The 18,450-nt window shown below is 43.3% G+C and overlaps 2 protein-coding genes across 2 annotated transcripts in view; both read right to left on the reverse strand.

Moving 5' to 3' along the window:
- Positions 1–3,254, reverse strand: part of ANK2 (ankyrin 2) — a 678,679-nt gene extending 675,425 nt beyond the window's left edge. Inside the window, exon 1 of the mRNA XM_064383969.1 lies at positions 2,644–3,254. Coding sequence (XP_064240039.1) covers positions 2,644–2,715 — 72 coding nt within the window. The 5' untranslated portion in view covers positions 2,716–3,254. The remainder of the gene's footprint in view (positions 1–2,643) is intronic.
- LOC135277767 (oligosaccharyltransferase complex subunit OSTC-like) lies at positions 3,247–17,976 on the reverse strand. The gene is made up of 3 exons (XM_064383745.1): positions 17,624–17,976; positions 8,854–8,926; positions 3,247–3,456 (listed from the first exon to the last, which is right to left on the reverse strand). Exons 1-3 carry the CDS (start codon positions 17,971–17,973, stop codon positions 3,247–3,249), a joined length of 633 nt encoding a protein of 210 aa, XP_064239815.1. The 5' UTR covers positions 17,974–17,976.
- Positions 17,977–18,450: the final 474 nt, after the last annotated feature.

The following is an 18,450-nucleotide window of genomic DNA, read 5'->3' on the forward strand; positions in this document are numbered from 1 at the left end:
TAATAACATACGAAATCATTAAATGAGAACAGAAATACAGCAAATAAATGCAAACATCAATCACACAGTGACATTTTAGGTACATACAAATTAGATATTATTTAGGCTTATTATTAGAGGAATGATCAAAACGAAAAGCTGATCAGTAACTATTTTGTCTAAATAACATGGAAAAGACTCTATAAGTAATTCAAATTTTAAATAGTTTGATGCTTCAAATACCTACACCTGTAATGGGTAGGGTTTTTTGTCCTTTTCATTTCTTTATCTTTAGAGCACGAAACATTACTTTATGCTGAATAAATGTTTGTTGAATAAATGAATCCCCACACAGGTTATTTTCATTGAAATTAGTAGTTAAATTTAGTAATTTGCCAGTTATGTTTATATTCACCAAAAGCTTTTCTAAAATATTTTAATTTCTAAATTTCCATTATGTAATTAATAGTATGACCAGTAGATTTGTTGCTAAAATCCACATTAAAATCTTTTACTCCCTTGGACTTCTGTGCTTTTTAAAATTATGCTTTTTCTGAATTTTTACATGGTTCAGAAAGAGTAAAGCAATTCCAGTTTAATTCCAATTTAATCTAGAATTGATCTGAAAAAGAATTATTAATGAACATGGAAAAACATGTCCAAGAAACAGTGACACAGTTAAAATACAATGTGAATGGGGCCTAAAACATTTCACCATTTGGTAGAACAACACAGTTATCCCTTCTGTCTTTCTATTTCTAATTTGCTCAAAATCACTTTCAAGCAAATGGTGATTCTGCAGCCAGAGGTTGTCAGTACTTCTGTTCCACCTGACTGGGTGAATCAGGTAGACTAGAAGGACCAATAATTTCAGTAACCTATTTCTACATCCTATGCAAATTAATGCACCAATCACTAAAACAGTGCTACTGTAAGGTCATATAAATGAAAGCCTGAACAGAGGATATTAGTCAATAACTTGAACGTTGCAGCACTATGTCATTTTACACAGCTTTTAATTATGAGTTTCTCTAAATGGTGTCTAGTCTGCAAAATAACAATGACCTTCCATGCACATTTTTTCTATAACTATTTTCATACATACTATTTGCTAGATCAATAAAAGTGCTTTATAGAATAAGATTTTATAGAAATTTTTGAGTGCATATATTCTATTTATTAATAAATTAACAAATTTTACTTCCTCAGTGTTTATTTATGTGTACGTATGTATATATTTAGCCAAACAAATATAAAAATAATTTTTTGCTTAAAATGATTTCTTTTATATTGCAAATAACAATACTTTCACCTTCGTTCTTGAATGCGTATCACAAATACAGATTTAATGATATCTGCTACCACAATCCTTCCACAAAATAAAATTTAAAAAAGATACCTCCAAGTGCAATTAAAAATGCATTGTCATAAAATTAAGAGTCCTAGATTCTATAAGAATTTAAAACCCTAACAATTTCTTTGGGACGCAGATTGCCAGAAAGATTGTACACACTACTTTTTAGTCATTGAATTGCAAAATACCCACAAACAAAGGTTGTCCCTAATATAACACTGCCTACACATATTAAAATTCAAACGTGACTTTGCTAGGCATCAACTGATTTTACTGTCATGTTTTTTATAAATTCTGGAGTCTCTTTTATTTTTAAAAATTTCCACACTGCCAGGGAGAAAGATCATTCTGTTGGGCATTATTTTTCTGCACAGATAGTATTCATCAACCAATTTTAACCCTATTTCTAAACAGGAATCCAATTTTCTTCGGTAAAGAGGTTTCCTATTTGCAGTCAATGAATCATATTCTCACACTCATGCACTACCCTGAATACAGCAAGTGCACAATCGCTACTACTGTAATAACCTAAAGTGCTAATTCTATAGTTCCTGGCAATGGTAGCAGGAGGAAAAAAAATCTAGATACCAAATCACAGATCACAACCAGATGGAGTACTCCCTTGTTTTAATATTACCATATAAACAGAAAACAGGCTTATTCAAACAGTCAAAGAAACGTGCATTCCTCTTTGCAGTGCTGGGGGAAGCTGTTTGTGTCTCTATAGACGTGGGGAGACCAAGAACACATGTTTTCTGTACTACATGGCTAATGCAGGATACAGGGCTGCAGTTGCTGGGTGTAGCTCTACCCGAAAGTTGAGAAATGGTGAGTAACCTCTAGACGAGGTTCCTGCTCTCCTACGGGTGAAAGTAAATGCTTCCAGCAATCAATCCTTCTCAAGGTCCTCAGGGAGTTTGGGTCTGGGGTACCATTCCCCCTAGGGGCACCCTGGTTTTTTCTAACGGTATAGCTCTGCAGTGGGTCATGTGACAGCTGGGTGTGTGCCTCTGTGTGGGGTGGGAGCAATGAGTTTGCCGGGTGAGTGCGAGTGTGTGCGTTCTGAAGTTACACGTCTGGTTTTGGAAGGCGTATTTTTCTAGGGCTGTCTGCGTGTGTGTCTGTGTGTCTGTGTGTGAAGTAAGACTGAGAAAAGAGGTTTAGAGAATGGTCCTGGGCCGGGCGATGTAGCCAAGTCGGCTCGCTTGGGCCCCGCTCCTTGAGAGCCTCTGCATTGGGGCGAGGTCCCCGCCCTTGGGGGCGCGAGGACAATGGGGTGCCGGCGCCCCTCCCGCACTTTGTGCACCCACCTGACGAATCCGCGGCGGGTTCGGCGGGGTGGAGGCCCCGCCTTCCGGGGCCGGGGAGGTGGGAGAAGCCATCTTCCTGCGGCTCCGGGTTTCTTCCTCCTGTCACGCCCGGGTCTCCCGCGTCTCCTGAGTCTCCTCAGCGTCGGGCCTGCGGCCCGCGCCCCGCGACCAGCCCGGAGTCTCCGCAGCCGCCGCGCCCCGCGGACCCGCCCCGGCTCCTGCGCCGCAGAGTGGAAGGGGCGGCTGTGCCCTCCGCTCGCCCGCTCGCCCGCCCGGAGTCCCTTCCCGCGCCACCTACATCCCGGCCGGCGGACTCGGGGCCGCGGAGGGCCGGGGTGGGACGCGACCTTGGCCGCGGGGTTGGGGCGGCGGCTGCCTCTTCCCAGCGCCGCGCCCCGCGCGTGTGGTCGAACTGCGAGCGGCCGGGCTTATTCGAGCTGCGGCGCCGGGAGAAAGGCTGCTGCTTCCCTCGCCGCCGCCGCTCTCGCCGGGAGAGCGATGAGCTCATGGACAGCTCCCAGAAATATGTCTATATGCACCACTGACTGCCGGAGTTCGGGAGGTGGGTGGGGAGAAGGAGGCTCCTCCGCGGGCGCTCCCGCATCACTGGCGGACGTTCCCTCGGGAGGCCCCCGGCTGCTGGGGCGCGTCCAGCTCTTCCTTGCCCATCTCCACACTCACTCTCGGCTCTTTCCATTCATGCCATCCACACGTTTCCTCTCCGCACTCACTCTCCCCTTGGCGTTGTGCTGGCACCCACCCACCCACCTCTAGCCTCCACGCGCACACATTCTTTGTTCTGCCGAGTACTCCCTATTGATACGGGGGAATTAATTTGCAGAGTGAACGTGATGTGAAATGCCACCGGGAACTCAACCCCCCATCAGATGCGGGCTGGTGGATGAAGTGCCCCAAGCGGTGTGTCCTTCACGCTTTGGGCGTTTCCCCCTCCCTAGAAAGGTTGGATCTATCCACCTTCTTCACTATGAAAAAGCATCTTCCAGCTACCGTCCAGCGTAGGGACTTGGCCCCATCCCTCACCAAGGCAGAGAGCACCTCTTTTGTAGCTCTGTGAACAACTTAAAAGACGGACCAGGTTTTGCAGACCTTTGAGCAAGGGCTTGTGGCAGGAGTCATAAATCCCGCATGGGGCCAACCTTGTTTGCCTCACTGTTTCCCAGGGGTATAGAGCTTCCATGGATTTGCAAACCACCTTCCAAATCTGATTGCTGTCTTTCTTCATTGGCTCAGCTGTCCTATTGAGGTGGATTAGACCCCCACGCACCGAGTTTCGCTCTTATTGCCCAGGCTGGAGTGCAGTGGCGCCATCTCTGCTCACCGCAACCTCTGCCTCCCGGGTTCAAGCGACTCTCCTGCCTCAGCCTCCCGAGTATTTGGGATTACAGGCATGTGCCACCACGCTCAGATAATTTTGTGGATGGGGTTTCTCCATGTTGGCCAGGCTGGTCTCCAACTCCTGACCTCAAGTGATCCACTCACCTTGGCTTTCCAAAGTGCTGGGACTGTGGGCGTGAGCCACTGGGCCCAGCCCAACAGGAGAATTTTTTTTTTTTTTTTTTTTTTTGAGATGGAGTCTCACTCTGTCACCCAGCTGAAGTGCAGTGGTGTGATCTCGGCTCACTGCATCCTCCGCCTCCTAGGTTCAAGCAATTCTCCTATCTCAGCCTCCCTAGTAGCTGGGGCTACAGGCTCATGCCACTATGCCTGGTTAATTTTTGTATTTTTAGTAAAGATGGGATTTTGCCATGTTAGCCAGGATGGTCTTGAACTCCTGACCTCAGGTGATCTACCTGCCTCGGCCTCCCAAAGTTCTGGGATTATAGGCATGAGCCACCAGGCCTGATGGAGATTTTTAAGTAATGAAAATCTCACCAGAGCTTCAGAAAGGGTACTCAGACATTGTTAATAGGGATGTAAATTGGCATAAACTCTCTGAAGGATAGTTTTTCACTCTATATCAAAAAACCTTAAAAATGTACTTACTCTTTTTTTTTTCTTAATTTTTAATTTTAGAGACAGGGTCTGGCTCTGTCACCCAGGCTGAAGTGCAGTGAAGCAATCATAGCACAATGCAGCTTCGAATTCCTGGGCTCAAGGGATCTGCCTTCCTCAGCCCCCCAGTTGCTAGTACCACAGGTGTATGCCACCGCACCAGGCTAATTTTTTCCTTTTTGTAGAGATGGAATCTCGACCAGCCCAGGCTGGTCTCAAACTCCTGGCCTCAAGAAATCCTCCCACATGGGCCCTACAAAGTGCTGGGATTACAGGTGTGAACCATTGTTCCCGGATTTACGTACATACGCTTTGCGTTTGAAAATAATCATGGACCCTAGCAAAGATTTTCACTGTAGCACTGGTTATAATAGACAAAACACAAACAAATAAACAATAACCTGGAAATCAGCTAAATATTCTAAAAGAGAGGATTGAGTACATACATTATGGAACTTCCACATATTGGGATGTAGAATAGAATGTTATTCAGCCATTCAAGTAAATTTTTTTTTTTTTTTTTTTGACACAGAATCTTTTTTTTTTTTTTCTTTTTTTGAGACGGAGTTTCGCTCTTGTTACCCAGGCTGGACTGCAATGGCGCGATCTCAGCTCACTGCAACCTCCGCCTCCTGGGTTCAAGCAATTCTCCTGCCTCAGCGTCCTGAGTAGCTGGGACTACAGGCATGTGCCAACATGCCCAGCTAATTTTTGTATTTTTAGTAGAGACGGGGTTTCACCATGTTGACCAGGATGGTCTCGATCTCTTGATCTCGTGATCCACCCGCCTCGGCCTCCCAAAGTGCTGGGATTATAGGTGTGAGCCACCGCTCCCGGCCTTGACACAGAATCTTGATCTGTCATCCAGGCTGGAGTTCAAAGGCATGATCTTGGCTCACTGCAACCTCTGCCTCCTGGGTTCAAGCGATTCTCCTGCCTCAGCCTCAGGAGTACCTGGGATTACAGGCATGCACCACCACATCCGGCTAATTTTTTTTTTTTGTATTTTGAGTAGAGATGGGCTTTTACCATGTTGGCCAGGCTGGTTTCTTGAACTCATGGCTTCAGGTGATCCGCCCTCCTCCACCTCCCAAAGTGCAGGGATTACAGGTGTGAGCCACCACACTTGACCAAAATATTTTAAGCAAATATTACTGGTTCCATTGTTTGTATAATAAAATTGTTTCAAGCTATTAGTTGCCCCCACCCAGGCCTTACTTTGGTGACATTTCCAACTTTTTCCATAACTGGCCTTTTGAACTGGTTTCCTTCTGCTGTTCATTCATGCTATGTTCCTGCCGTTCTCCTTCCTCAGAAGTCAGTCTTGCCTGTGACTCTGGCCTTACATATCCTGGGTTCCATCTGCCTAGAACCTCTTCGCCTCTCTTCTTCACCTGACTAACATCTGTACAAAATTGAGAGGGGTAATAAACCTCTAAAGAGAATTGGGCCCATTCCCAAATAAACATTTTAAATCAATATAAATAAGGCTCAAAACAATCTTAAAATTAAATGGGTAGGAGTTTCAGCTACACAAAACACATCAATAGACTAAAATTTAGATATTCTAGCTTAAAGGGATCTCGATCCAAGTTTTATTCATATTAAATATAGACTGATTGACAGGTGGTTGATGTTTAAGAGTTTTCACATTAACACTCTGTCCTTTCTTTCCAATTTTATTTCCTTTCTCTTCTCTACATAAACCTTTTTTCAGCTGAATCAGTCTACTCAATCTGAAATAAAATCCCAAATTTATTCTGTCTTCTACTAAATAAAGCACAATTGGATTTTCCTATACTTTTGCTATTACCTCATCCTATGATCATTTACGAATACTTACTGTCTATATCTACCAAATAATATATACAATACTTCTGTATTGCTTATATAATATATATGTAGTTCCTATATAATACACATAATGCTTATGCTATAGTGTACAGTTATTTATCTTTTATGCATATGCCCTATTTTCCAGTAGCTATGTTGTTAACATCTTCAAGTCAGAGGTGGTATCATATGCTTGCTTATAACCTCAGCACGTGTTCTATGAATATAGACAAGAAATAAATGATAATTGCTCATGATTTGAGGAAATCACCAAAAATGAAAAGAGCATAAGAAATGAGCATTTTTTTAACATAAGTATTTTTAAAAAGAATTATTTTTCTCCTTTTTCTGTCATTTTTGGCTTTTTCAAACTAATAGAGTTTATAGAGCAGCCAAATTTTGAAGAACACGTTGGTCTTTAGGTGACAACATGTGGCTACCTTATTGCCTTTAAGATTTTAGATTGCACCTTGTGCAGTGGCTCATTCCTGTAATCCTAGCACTTTGGAAGGCTGAGGCAGGTGGATCATGAGTTCAGGAGTTTGAAATCAGCCTGACCAACATAGTAAAACCTCATCTCTACTAAAAATACAAAAATTATCCAGGCATGGTGGAGCGTGCCTGTAGTCCCAGCTACTTAGGAGGCTGACTGAGGCAGGAGAATTGCTTGAACCTGGGAGGCGGAGGTTGCAGTGAGCTGAGATCGCCATTGCACTCTAGCCTGTGCAACAGAGTGAGACTCCATCTCAAAAAAGAAAAGATTTTAGATTTCTATTAAACTAGAATATTTTTTGTAGAATTTTTAATTATAAAGGTAGTACATGCGGATGGTGAAGAGCATACATACATTACAGAATTAAATATAAAATGGGCTGTGCACAGTAACTCCTGTCAATAATCTCAGCACTTTGGGAGGCTAAGGCAGGCAGATAGCTTGAACCCAGGAATTCAAGACCAGTCTGGGCAACATGGCGAAATCCCATCCCTACTACAAATACAAAAATTAGCTGGGTGCGGTGGTGCACACCTGCAGTCCCAGCTAATCAGGAGGCTGAGGTTGGGAGATCACCTGAGCCCAGAAAGGTCGAGGCTTCAATGAGCCCTGATCATGCCACTGCACTCCAGCCTGGGCAACATAGTAAGACCGTCTCAAAAGAAAAAAAAAGAAGAAGAAAGAAAGAAAGAAGGAAAGAAAGAAAGAAAGAAAGAAAGAAAGAAAGAAAGAAAGAAAGAAAGAAAGAAAGAAAGAAAAGAAGAAAAAGAAATAATTACATCTAAAGTGAAAAATAAGTGTCCTTCACTCCCTAGTCCTGTACTCCTATGCCCCAGAGGTAACTACTGTAAACTGCTTCTTTTTCATTCTTTCCTTTTTTTTTGAGATGGAGTCTCGCTCTGTCATCCAGGCTGGAGTGCAGTAATGAGATCTTGGCTCACTGCAACCTTCACCCCCTCAGGTTCAAGCAATTCTCCTGCCTCAATCTCCTGAGTAGCTAGGACTACAGGTGCACGCCACCATGCCCGGCTAATTTTTGTGCTTTTAGTAGAGACAGGGTTTCACCATGTTGGCCAGGATGGTCTCAATCTCCTGACCTCGTGATCCACCCGCCTTGGCCTCCCAAAGTTCTGGGATTACAGGCATGAGCCACCGTGCCTGGCCTCTTTTTTATCCTTTCAAAACTCTTAGCACGTGTATTTGCAAAGACAAGTGTATTTTGGAGATTATATTATACATGCTACTTGACAAGGTCCTTTTTTTTAACTTTACAATATAGCATGTTTCCATATCAATATGTGTAAATTGACTTCATTTTTATTATAGTATTTGATACCTACAAAAGCCTTATATAACAAATATATAATAATTAAAATATTATATGAAACATAGTGGCTCACACCTGTAATCCCAGCACTTTGGGAGGCCAAGCCTAGAGGATCACTTGAGCCCAGAAGTTTGAGATGAGCCTGGACAACATAGCAAAACTGTCTCTACAAAAAATTTTTTGAATTAGCCAGGCATGGTGTTGTATCACTGTGGTCCCAGCTATTCAGGAGGCTGAGGTGGGAAGATTGTTTGAACCCAGGAGATGGAAGCTGCAGTGAGCCATGATTGCACCATTGCACTCCAGCCCTGGCAACAAAGAGAAACCCTGTCTCAAAAAAAAAAAAAAAGCTGGGCACAGTGGCTCATACCTGTAATCCCAGCACTTTGGGAGGCCAAGGTGGATGGATCATCTGAAGTGCGGTATTCCTGACCAGCATGGAGAAACCCAGTCTCTATTAAAAATACAAAATTAGCCAGGCATGGTGGTGCATACCCATAATTCCAGGTACTCGGGAAGCTGAGGTGGGAAAATTGCTTGAACCCGGGAGGCAGAGGTTGCAGTCAGCTGAGATCACGCCATTGTACTCCATCTTGGGCGACAGAGCTACACTCTGTCTCAAAAAAAAAGCAAAACATATTATATGATGATGCAATATTGATGTAAAGAAACTATGGATTCTTGACATTTTTTATTGAGTTGAAATTTTATTGAGGTAATTGTAGATTTACATGCAGTAATAAGAAATAATACAGCAAGATCCCCTGCACACTTTGCCTAGTTATCCACATGATAACATTTTACAAAGCTATAGTATAATACCAAAACCATGATAGTTACATTGATCAATCTACTATCTTTGTTCAGATTTTTCCACTGTTACTTATATTCATTCGTCCCTGTTTGTGAGTGTATGTGTATTAAGTTCCATACAATTTTATCACCTTTGTAGATTTGTGTATCCACCCACCACAGGCAAGTTGAAACAACAGTTTCAACATCAGGGGATCTCTTGTGTTGCCCTTTTATAAACACTTCTCCTTAAACCCTGGCATCCACTTTATCCTCCATTTCTAAAATGTTGTCATTTCAGAACTGCTATATAGGTGCTGCCAACGTGATCCCCATGGAGCTACCATAGGTAATGGTGCCTATACCACCAGGAGAGTCTGACACGGGCAGGGCCAAGGCTAACCGCTGGGGGTAGCTGCTGGTGCTCAGCTTCCTGTTTGGTTACAGTGTCCTTCAGATCTTACTCTCATCCTTCTCTTTTATGTCCAGGGTGCAGCACAAGGATGCGGAGCAGGAGTCGCAGATGAGAGCAGAAATTCAGGATATGAAGCAAGAGTTCTCCCTGGTCAATATGTTGAACGAGTTTGCCAGATCCCCCAGGCTGGAAAGAACAATCAACAAGATGATGAATAAGCTCAAAACTCGTGTGAAAGTACAGACAGCTCAATTAGGAATGATAAAATGGGTTATAAGTGTTGCTTTCTTTTTTCTTTTTTTTTTTGAGGTGGAGTTTCCTCTTGTTGCCCAGGCTGGAGTGCAATGGCATAATCTTGGCTCACTGCAACCTCTGACTCCCAGGTTCAAGCGATTCTCCTGCCTCAGCCCCCCGAGTAGCTGAGATTATGGGCATGCGCCACCACATCCAGCTAATTTTGTATTTTTAGTAGAGATGGGGTTTCTCCATGTTGGTAAGGCTGGTCAGGAACACTCGACCTCAGGTGATCTACCTGCCTTGGTCTCCCAAAGTGCTGGGATTATAGGGGTGAACCACTGCACCGGGTGAAGTGTTGCTTTCTACAAATTGCCAGGTGCCATGATCAGACTATCAGGTGGTCTTGTGGAGTTATCTATTACTTGACAGGGTCTCACTCTGTTGCCCCGGCTGGAGTGCAGTAGGCCATCTTTGGCTCACTGTAGCCTCTGCTTCCCAGGTTCAAGTGATCCTCCCACTTCAGTCTCATAAGTAGCTGGGACTACAGGTGCTTGCCACCATACCAGGCTAATTTTTGTATTTTTTGTAAAGACAAGGTCTTGCCATGTTGCCCAGACTGATCGCTTTTTCTTCCTCTATTTAAAATGCCATTTGTTGGACAAGCGTTTGTATAGTACTATCTACTTACTTGAAGCTATTAATTTTTCATTACAATGTTTCGTAAATTTATTCATGAGACCATAATGCATTGCTTTGTGCTCAAATTTTGTATTTAAAGCATTCAAATGAAATCTATTTTATATAAGCATTTCATATTTATGCTCCGTTGAATGGAAAGAGGTAAAAAACAAATTTAGAGCCAGGCGCGGTGGCGCGTGCCTGTAGTCCCAGCTACTCAGGAGGCTGAGGTTGGAGGATTGCTTGAGTCCAGGAGTTCTGGGCTGTAGTGTGCTATGCTGATTGGGTGTCTGCACTAAGTTTGGCATCAATATGGTGACCTCCCGGGATCGAGGGACCACCAGATTGCCTAAGGAGGGATGAATCAGCCCAGCTTGGAAACAGAGCAGGTCAAAACTCCTGTGCTGATCAGTAGAGGGACTGCACCTGTGAATAGCCACTGCAGTTCAACTTGGGCAACATAGCAAGACCCTGTCTCTAAAAAAAAAAATTAGAAAACCTGATTAAATTAATCTGAAATCTGTTTGGCCCATAAACCATAACTCTGCTAAACTTATTTATATATATTTTTTTCTAATTTTCTTGTGTGACTTTCTTCCCTATAACCACCTATTTGCTATTAGGAATCTGTAGCTGACAAATGTTGTAGAGGGTTTGCCCATTACATGAGTAACCACAGCACAATAGAGCTAAATTCTATCACTCGTTTATAAAAGATCATATTTGTATTCTTGTGTTCCCTCATGATTGAATAAGTGGCTTGTTATTATTTTGGCTAAGTGCTGTGGTCCTTTGGTTTATTTTCATGCTGTAGACCACCAGAGTGGATTTCAGATTCCACTTACTCAAGCTCACAGACACCACAGGCTTAGTCAGCACCAAGTTTAGTTTCCAGAAAGAACACAGGACAGGGAAGACAGCAGCAGCGCCATGGAGGACCTGGCACCAGCTTCTCATGTCTCATCACAACACAGGATACATTTTTGCCGCAAAGGATTTTAAGCCAAATTAAAGAGATTAGAGCAGCATACGGAAGCTGCAGGGTCTATGCTCCCTTAGATAAAACTAAGCACTTGGAGGACGCCTACCTCTCTCTCTCTCTCTCTCTCTCTCTCTCTCTTTTTAATCTGAGACAGAGTCTTGCTCTGTCACTTAGGCTGGAGTGCAGTGGCACAATCTCGGCTCACTGCAACCTTTGCCTTTTGGGTTCAAGTGATTCTCCTGCCTCAGCCTTCTCAGCAGCTGGGATTACAGGCATACACCACCAAGCACAGCTAATTTTTTTTGTCTTTAGTAGAGATAGAGTTTCTCCATGTTGGCTAGGGTAGTCTTGAACTGCTGACCTCAGCTGATCCGCCTGCCTCAACCTCCCAAAGTGCTGGGATTACAGGCATGGGCCACCGTTCATGGCCCGAATTTATTTTTAAATAGATAATTAACATGGTACTGAATTCAAAAGATATAGAAAGGAATACAGTAAAAAATGAGTCTTCTGATCACTACCATTTTATCACCAAATTTACCAAAGTTTTCTGTTATTGCCAACTTCTTATGATTCTTCCAATACTATTCCACATATTTATGAATATTTGTGTATGTGCTTTTAAAATAAATTTTTAAATTATCAAAGTAATATCTGGAAAAATGTTATATAAATGGAATCATAGAATAGGTAACCTTCTGAGATTGGCCTTCTTTGCTCAGCAAAATTCCGTGGAGATTCATTCTAGTTGTTGCATGCATCAGTGGTTCATTCCTTTTTATCATAAAGTAGTATAAATTTGAATTTGTTTTTTTTCTTTAAGAAATGGGTCTTGCTATGTTACCCAAGCTGAGTGCAATGGCTATTTACAGGCACGGTCACACTACTGATCAGCATGGAAGTTTTGACCTACTTTCCTACCAACCTGGGCCTGTTCACCCCTACCAAGGTAACCTGGTTATCCTCTGACCTCAGGAAGTCACCATATTGATGCTGAACTTAGTGCAGACATCTGATTATTATAGCACACTACAGCCCTCCTGGTCTCAAGGATTCTCCTTATTGTGATAGAAGATGCTGTAGTGTCTGGTATGAAGATTCTAATTTAGCCAGGCCTATCCGCCCAGCTACTGTGTTAACCTCAGACACCACAGCATCTTCTATCACAATACTTTTTTTTTTTTTTTTTTTGAGGCAGAGTTTTGCTCTTGTTGCTCAGGCTGAAGTGCAATGGCATGGTCTCAACTCACTGGAACCTCTGCCCCCCGGGTTCAAGAGATTCTCCTGCCTCAGCCTCCTGAGTAGCTGGGATTACAGGCATGTGCCACCACGCCCAGCTAATTTTGTATTTTTAGTAGAGACAGGGTTTCCCCATGTTGGTCAGGCTGGTCTCGAACTCCCAACCTCAAGTGCTCCACTCTCCTCAGCCTCCCAAAGTGCTGGAATTACAGGCATGAGCCATGGCCCACAATACATTTTAAGAAACTAAATAGCCGGGAACCATGGTGCGTGCCTGTAGTCCCAGCTAGTCGGGAGGCTGAGGTGGGAGGATCGCTTGAGCCCAGGAGTTCTGGGCTGTAGTGCTCTATCCTGATCGGGTGTCTCCACTAAGTTCAGCATCAATATAGTGACCTCCCAGGAGCGAGGGACCACCAGCTTGCCTAAGGAGGGGTGAACCTGCCGAGGTCGGAAAAGGAGCAGATAAAAACTCCCGTGCTGATCAGTAGTGGGATCGCACCTGTGAATAGCCACTGCAGTCCAGCCTGGGCAAGACCCCATCTCTAAAATAAATAAATAAAAAGAGAAAGAAAAAGAAACTAAATATAGGCCGGGCGCGGTGGCTGACGCCTATAATCCCAGCACTTTGGGAGGCCGAGGCGGGTGGATCACGAGGTCAAGAGATCGAAACCATCCTGGTCAACAAGGTGAAACCCCGTCTCTACTAAAAATACAAAAATTAGCTGGGCATGGTGGCGCATGCCTGTAATCCCAGCTACTCAGGAGGCTGAGGCAGGAGAATTGCCTGAACCCAGGAGGCGGAGATTGCGATGAGCCGAGATCGCGCCATTGCACTCCAGCCTGGGTAACAAGAGCGAAACTCCGTCTCAAAAAAAAAAAAGAAAGAAAGAAAGAAAGAAACTAAATATAAGTGACTCTAAATGTCAAACATTGCATTGAAATAAATATAGGCCTACTTTTGTATTCAGCAGTGTAATGGTTACTTCATGAATATGACCCTGGGTGAAGCCCAGGACAGTCTTTCCAATAGGAAATGTGTAAAGTTAAGAAATACCACTGTGTTTGTGAGTATTTAATCATTTGGTCAACACTATTTACGTTGACCTTAAGGGACGAGAACAGTAATCCTAGATTTAATGAGACCTCTAGAAGAGGCTTCTGGTGTTCCTCTCCATGGGAATAATTTCCATTTCCTCCAGGGCAGCATGCCTGATACATGAAGAGCCAAAGTGAAAACCAGCTGTTTGAGTAGGTCAAAAGGGTAAAGTACTCTTTTATGACCTCTCTCTGGTGTTTAGAACAACTTCCTTTTGCAGGACAAGATTATCTTAGTGGATTAAGATGATATTGCCTATTCAGAGGAGTTAGGAAACTGTGAAGGACAAGGAAGGATGAGGAAAACTGCAAATTCAGGACACTTTGAACCTCACAATTGTTGAAACAGCTTTGTAAGAAGCTTCAGGAAATGTGAAATAATACTCTGTCAAGAAGCGCTTTTCCTTTTTTTTTTTTTTTCTTTTTTTGAGGCATGGTCCCACCTTGTCACCCAGGCTGGAGTACAGTGGCACATCTTGGCTCACTATAGCTTGGACCTCCTGGGCTCAAGCCATCCTCCCACCTCAGCCTCCCAAGAAGCTGGAACCACAGGCACATACCACCACACCTGGCTAATTTTTTGTATTTTCGATGGCGACAGGGTTTCACCATGTTGCCAAGGCTGGTCTCGAACTCCTGAGCTCAAACTATCTTTCTGCCTCAGCTCCTAAGGTGCTGGGATTACAGGTGTGAACCACTGCACCCAGCCTAGAAGCACTATATATGTGTGTGTGTGTGTGTGTGTGTGTGTGTGCATGTGTGTGTATGTATGTATGTAAATTCTGGGCTAAGTGCAGTGGCTTGCATTTGTAATCCCAGCTTCTCAGGAGGCTAAGGCGGAAGAATTGCTTGAGCCCAGAGTTCAAGGCTGCAGTGACCTATGACCGTGCCACTGCACCCTAGCCTTGGTGATAGAGTAAGAGTTGGTCTCCAAAAAAAAAAAAAAGGTATTTTGCCATATGATAGAATGTCTTTCTTTCAAAGTATTAGCTTTTGGTGAGATCATGGAGAGACTATGAGGAGAGGAAATAATGTTAGACATAGGTTTTTAGATGGGAAAAATGTATGTTTGACCCTTTATGATTTTTATAAATTAAAATATGATCTAAGGATCTGTAAATGGGAGCAGAATATTTATAGGCAACTAGGAAAATTTGAATAGCAAATTTCATTGGTTTGCAGATGGCACATAAATGTGACTTTGCAAAAATAGATCAGAGAGAACAGGAGAGAAATGGAGAGTATACCAGTGACAAAGAAAACAATGTCTAGACCCCAAAACTAAACAATTATTTTCCTATTTCTGCTCAAAGTACTTTACATGTTAACTTTTAAGATAATTACTTTAATATTTTCCTCAGTTTAACATGCAGACAACATTTTAGTTTGTGTCCTTGAAAGTTTCTTTCCTTCTCTGTGCTTTTTTTTTTTTTTTTTGAACCATGCAAATGGAAATATGAAGAATAATAATGCTAAAAGACCAGGATGAGGATAAAACATACTGCAAAAGTCAACTATTCAGGCCCATTAAGCATTTCAAACTCAGCGTGTCCAAAACCAACTTCAGCTGCTTCTCTGCTTTTTCACATGAAATCTAGAATTTTAGGGATTATTCTAATCTCCTTCTCTCCCTCCAATCTTTCCCACAACAGTCATTGAATTCACCTCATGCCAACTTCTTTTGTAGTACTTCCCTTCTCTGTCTTCACATTTGCCACTATCTTTATTCACACTCTCACCATCCCCTGTTTCTCCCACCACCCTCATTTTGGAGATGGACTGGGACTTCCTGAGTGGTCTTTCTGACTCTGATCCTATGATCTATTCTAGAATAATCTTTCTAAAACAAAAGTCTTAACCAGGTGACACCTCTCCTTCTACTCCAAGTATTCAATAAATACTTGAATTGGATACATTGGATTCAATAAAATCCAACTTCTTCGGCTTTTTTTTTTTTTTTTTTTGAGACGGAGTTTCACTCTTGTTACCCAGGCTGGAGTGCAGTGGCGCGATCTCGGCTCACCGCAACCTCTGCCTCCTGGGTTCAGGCAATTCTCCTGCCTCAGCCTCCTGAGTAGCTAGGATTACAGGCACGTGCCACCATGCCCAGCTAATTTTTTGTATTTTTAGTAGAGACAGGGTTTCACCATGTTGACCAGGATGGTCTCGATCTCTTGACCTTGTGATCCACCCGCCTCGGCCTCCCAAAGTGCTGGGATTACAGGCTTGAGCCATCGCGCCCGGCAACTTCTTCGGTTTACTACACAAAGATCTTCGCAATGTGGTCCCAGCTTGTGGATCCTGCCTCATGACCAGCCATTCTAGCACTACATACAGGGCGCTGAGTATATCTTACTCTTCCTCTCCACTTTGCCTTCCAATATCCTGCTCCCTATTATTCAACTGTTTCCCTTACTTTTATGAAACACAGCTCAAGAGCCCTCTTCTGGGCTGCTGCCTGCAGCCCCACCCCACATCAGTCTTTTTTTTTTTTTTTTTGAGACATAGTTTCACTCTTGTTGCAGAGGCTGGAATGCAATGGTGCAATCTCCTCTCACTGCCACCTCTGCCTTCCAGGTTCAAGTGATTCTCCTGCCTCAGCCTCCCAAGTAGTTGAGATTACAGGTGCATGCCACCACACCCAGCTAATACCAGTCTTATTTATTTATTTATGAGACAGAGTCTCACTCTGTCACCCAAGCTGGAGGGCAGTGGTGCAATCTTGGCTCACTGCAAACTCCATCTCCCAGGTTCAAGTAATTCTCCCTCCTCAGCCTCTTGAGTAGGTGGGATTACAGGTGCCCACCACCACGCCCAGCTAATTTTTGTATTTTCAGTAGAGACGGGGTTTCACCATGTTGGCCTGGCTGGTCTCGTGCTCCTGACCTCAGATGATCTGCCAGCCTCGGCCTCCCAAAGTGCTGGGATTACAGGCGTAAACCACTGCACCTGGCCTTATTTTTATGTATATATGTATGTATTTTTAATTAGAAAAAATATTTATTTCTGCTCCTTTCATACATCCAGGAAACAGTCTTACATACATACCTGAAATAATTTATCATCACACACTCTAGTTAAAGGCAAAGCAACATAGGTAAAGCTGATCAGCTGTCTAGAGTTCTCAGCTTATGGAATCTTGCTTCTTGATTTTATGTTAATTTCTGAAAATCAAAAACATCATCTTCAAATAATGTTAAGGGGGTTGTAAAAAATAATCATTTTATTTGATATTATACTTGTAGATATGGAGTATATTTTCTTTAAGAAATGAAAAACTAAAAAGAAAATACCACTCAACATTGTTGGTATAGCAATAGGTCAGCAGGAAAAAAAAATATTGTAATCAACTTGTCTCTTTAATACCAAGAAAAAATTCTACTCCAAGCTTCAATATGCTTCCTGTACTTTCACTGTATATTTCTTTTACTGCTGCTTTTCATTTTTTTCTTTTTTTTTTTTTTTTTTGAGACGGAGTTTCGCTCTTGTTACCCAGGCTGGAGTGCAATGGCGTGATCTCGGCTCACCGCAACCTCCGCCTCCTGGGTTCAGGCAGTTCTCCTGCCTCAGCCTCCTGAGTAGCTGGGATTACAGGCACGCACCACCATGCCCAGCTAATTTTTGTATTTTTAGTAGAGATAGGGTTTAACCATGTTGACCAGGATGGTCTCGATCTCTTGACCTCGTGATCCACCTGCCTCGGCCTCCCAGAATGCTGGTATTACAGGCGTGAGCCACCGCACCTGGCCCCCTCTTCATTCTTTTCTCTATTTCATATTAAAGGATTGGTAAAGCCTTTAAACTTCATTGACCAGAGCAAATCCAGTATCCACTGATTTATTATCAAAGGTACTCTAATCCATCAGAGAGCCCAGCAGTTTCATTCTCATGAGTACTCTAGCCATGAAAAAACTCAGTAGGACACAGAGGAATCCAATGAATAGAAGAAGAAATTTATTGAGTTTTGGGATATTTGGTGCATTCCATTGGTCCAGGATTATGAAACCTAAACCTCCCATTGTAAACAGGAAGCTGGATGCAAGTCCTTCCATAATATATTGTCCATTTACTCTGTAGGCCAAGAAAGCTACTGGCCTCTGATGCCCATGTTCACCAGTCACAGAGCCAACACTTGGAGGTTCAACAATAACATCATAAATTATTCCTCCAGTGATGAGGAAGTAAGACGCCACCACCAGAGCATACACGGTCATGGCTGATGGCATGTGCAGCCAGGGTGACTTCTTCTGCTTCAGGTTGGGACATTTGAGTACTAAGAACAGGATGTGGAGAGAGCCAAGATGGCTGATCACTAGCAGCTCGGGATTGTAGCTCTCAGTGAAAGTGCAGAGAATGAGAGGACGCCACACTTTCAGATGAATTTTTGTTGCTCACAGACCAGGAGATTCCCAGCAGAGGAGCCCCACGGGTCAGCAGCACGACTCTTGTGGCCAGCGCGGCGGTTTTGCCAGCGCCTCGGCACAGCAGTTCTTGGTGCAGAGTGAGTGGGACTGGGTCCCCTTTTGGCCGATGTTGTTTGGAGCTCTGGGAAGACAGAGTCGCCTATTCAGCTGATTGAAGGACGGACTTAAGAAGGGAGCTAGACTGGAGATTCCCAGGCAGAAAAGCACCATCAACCTTAACACTGCTGTTTTGGCCAGTGCAGTGGATTGCTCAGATTTCGGCACTGGGAATCAACAAGT

This window comes from Aotus nancymaae, unplaced genomic scaffold (assembly GCF_030222135.1).
Source record: "Aotus nancymaae isolate 86718 unplaced genomic scaffold, 86718_ANA_hifiasm-v0.15.2.pri h1tg000033l, whole genome shotgun sequence".
Taxonomy (NCBI): domain Eukaryota; kingdom Metazoa; phylum Chordata; class Mammalia; order Primates; family Aotidae; genus Aotus; species Aotus nancymaae.